The following is a 2,350-nucleotide window of genomic DNA, read 5'->3' as shown; positions in this document are numbered from 1 at the left end:
TATTTATAAAAAAAATATAAAGCCACCCCACCAAGCACCAACTTCAAGGGACCCCACTGTAATTTCCACTGTGCAACCCAGTTCCCCCTCAGTCACTAGATCTTTCCCCTCCACATCATAAACCCCCCTCCCTTCCTTCTGAAGCATTCCCAGTTGCCTCACTCATTGCAAACCCCCCCTCTCTCTCTCTCTCTCTCTCTCTCTCTCTCTCTCTCTCTCTCTCTCTCTCTCTCTCTCTCTTTCCTCTCTTCCTCTCTCTCTAAAAATCAAGAGTTGCTCACTCCCTCTGATTCTGTCTAATGGCAAAAGCTGAAGCTAAGCGTGAAGCCAAGCCAGAAAAACCGAAAGAAATTGAAGAAGTTTCCGTACCCACTCTCAAATACAAAGTAATTTAATTTCGAAGAACACCAACTTGTTATTTTTTCAGAAAAAGGTTTCAACTTTCAGATTTTCTAACAACTTCTTCTCCGTTTTACAGATTTGGGTTTTGAAAGTCCCTATACACTGTGGGGGCTGCAAGAAAAAGGTCGCAAAAATCTTGAAAAAAATAGATGGTAACCTTAAAATCCCTCTGATAGGATTTTAATCCTTTTTTTTTTTTTTTTTTTTTTTTTTGTAGTTTTTTGAATCGTACGGTCCTTATTGATTTGATGGTTTCTGATTTGCATGTCCCCTGTTTCATCAACTTTTTTCAGTTACAGAATTACAGTTCAGCTCAAGTTTTTTAATTTTTACAACATGGGTTTTGTTTTTTATGAGTTTTTATTGTTTTAATTCAAAAAATTATGTGAATTTTACTGATTTTTGATGATTTCTTTGGTGGGTTTCCAGGGGTTTACAAAACAGAGTTCGATGGGAGCTTCGGGAAGGAAAACAAAGTGACAGTGACTGGGAACGTGGAGCCGGAGATTTTGATCAGGAAGCTGGCCAAGGGAGGGAAACATGCAGAGCTGTGGCTTGATCAGAAGGCTAACAACAGCAATATTTCAAACGACAAGAAGAAAAAAAAGGGGAGCAACAAGGAGAGACAGCAAGGCGAAAACGCCAAAGGCTCCCAAGACGGTAACCATGGCGGACCTGGCTGCGGCGGCAGTGGTGATAATGAAAGGAAACCGGTTAAGGATGAAGTTGTTCAAGTCCAGGATAATGGTGGTAAGAAGAAAAATGAGGGTGGTGGCGGCGCGGGTGGGAGTAAGAGCGGTGAGGGGGCTAATGCTGTGAAAGTGATTGAGGGCGGTGGTGCACAGGCAAAAAACAGCGGGGGTGGCGGTGGAAAAGGCAAAGAGGTGAAGGTTGAGGGGGTTAGGCAGGGTAAGGCTGTGAACATGTCGGGACAGCCGGATGCGGCGGATAAGTGTTTTGGTGGGGACGACGACGATGACAGTGACTGTGAGGTTGAGAAAAGTGGAGGCGGCGGTGGAGGTCGCGACGGTGCTGGCGGCAGTGGAACCAAGAAGAAAAAGAAGGGGCAAAAGGGGAATGCAAATGCTGGCGATTCGGATGAGGATGAGCAATGTGGTGATGCTGCTCCAGCACGCACTGGATTACCGCCTAATCATGGCAATGTGCCACGTGGTCCTCCTGTGCCTTGCATGCCTCCATATGGTACTCAAGGCCCAAACTTTGCTCCGGCTCTGGCACCAGCTCCAGCCAATCACATGGCTCCACATCAGCTGTTGTATGAATACCAGTACCCCAGGCAGAACAGCAACGGGCGTCCAATCCAAGCTATGAACTTCAATACGGCCTACCCCGCCAGTAGCTACGGTGCATCCCAGTATGCTGCACCACCACCTCACGCACATTCTTACTCTTATGTGTCTCAAAGTGTGGCAGCTGAGACCGAGCCCCGGTCCTATCATTCGGACTCATATCCGCAGTACAACCCGTCTCGGCCGGTATATAATCCGCCGCAGCAGTCCGATTCCTTCGAGCTGTTCAGCGACGAGAATCCGAACGGGTGCACCATTATGTGAGCATTGTGGGCAGTGGCTGCATTGGAGAGTATGGAGTTGGAAGGTGAAGGCCGCATAAGGTTGTATAAGTGCTTTTGGGGAACTTACACTACTTGTATAAGTGCTTTTGGGGAATGACTTGGAGCTTTGTTATTTGTTATGTCATCGGGCAATGTGAAGGCTAATCCTAGCTGAGTGGGGAAGAATAAATGGGGTTTTATGGTGTTGTAGGTTAATTTTCTATTACGGTTTCAGCAGTAGTTGGTCGTTATGTCTAGCTCTAGGCTAATTATCTTTTAGTTTTTGCTCTTTTAATCAGTTTTAAAAGAGTTGTTAACCATGTAATGATCGGTTTAATTAATTAATCACGTTGGGTCTCTAATTGTGTCTTCAAC

At 45.7% G+C, this 2,350-nt stretch overlaps 1 protein-coding gene across 1 annotated transcript; it reads left to right on the top strand.

Annotated features, from left to right (window-relative positions):
* The first annotated feature begins 218 nt into the window (after positions 1-218).
* On the top strand, positions 219-2,038 carry LOC125471972 (heavy metal-associated isoprenylated plant protein 36-like). The gene is made up of 3 exons (XM_048572958.1): positions 219-386; positions 479-554; positions 832-2,038. Exons 1-3 carry the CDS (start codon positions 300-302, stop codon positions 1,974-1,976), a joined length of 1,308 nt encoding a protein of 435 aa, XP_048428915.1. The 5' UTR covers positions 219-299; the 3' UTR covers positions 1,977-2,038.
* Positions 2,039-2,350: the final 312 nt, after the last annotated feature.

The sequence above is a fragment of a genome, unplaced genomic scaffold (assembly GCF_019419815.1).
Source record: "Pyrus x bretschneideri cultivar Hongxiangsu unplaced genomic scaffold, Pyrus_bretschneideri_v1 Contig11, whole genome shotgun sequence".
Taxonomy (NCBI): Eukaryota; Viridiplantae; Streptophyta; class Magnoliopsida; order Rosales; family Rosaceae; genus Pyrus; species Pyrus x bretschneideri.
Note: the sequence above shows the minus strand (reverse complement) of the source record. Positions and strands in the feature narration are given on the sequence as shown.

What these genes read in the sequence shown, in the direction of transcription:
- LOC125471972 (XM_048572958.1), top strand. Translation starts at nt 300, where the DNA reads ATGGCAAAAGCTGAAGCTAAGCGTGAAGCCAAGCCAGAAAAACCGAAA. An exon ending in TACCCACTCTCAAATACAAA is followed by an intron (nt 387 to 478) that starts GTAATTTAATTT and finishes TCCGTTTTACAG; the next exon opens with ATTTGGGTTTTGAAAGTCCC. An exon ending in AATCTTGAAAAAAATAGATG is followed by an intron (nt 555 to 831) that starts GTAACCTTAAAA and finishes GTGGGTTTCCAG; the next exon opens with GGGTTTACAAAACAGAGTTC.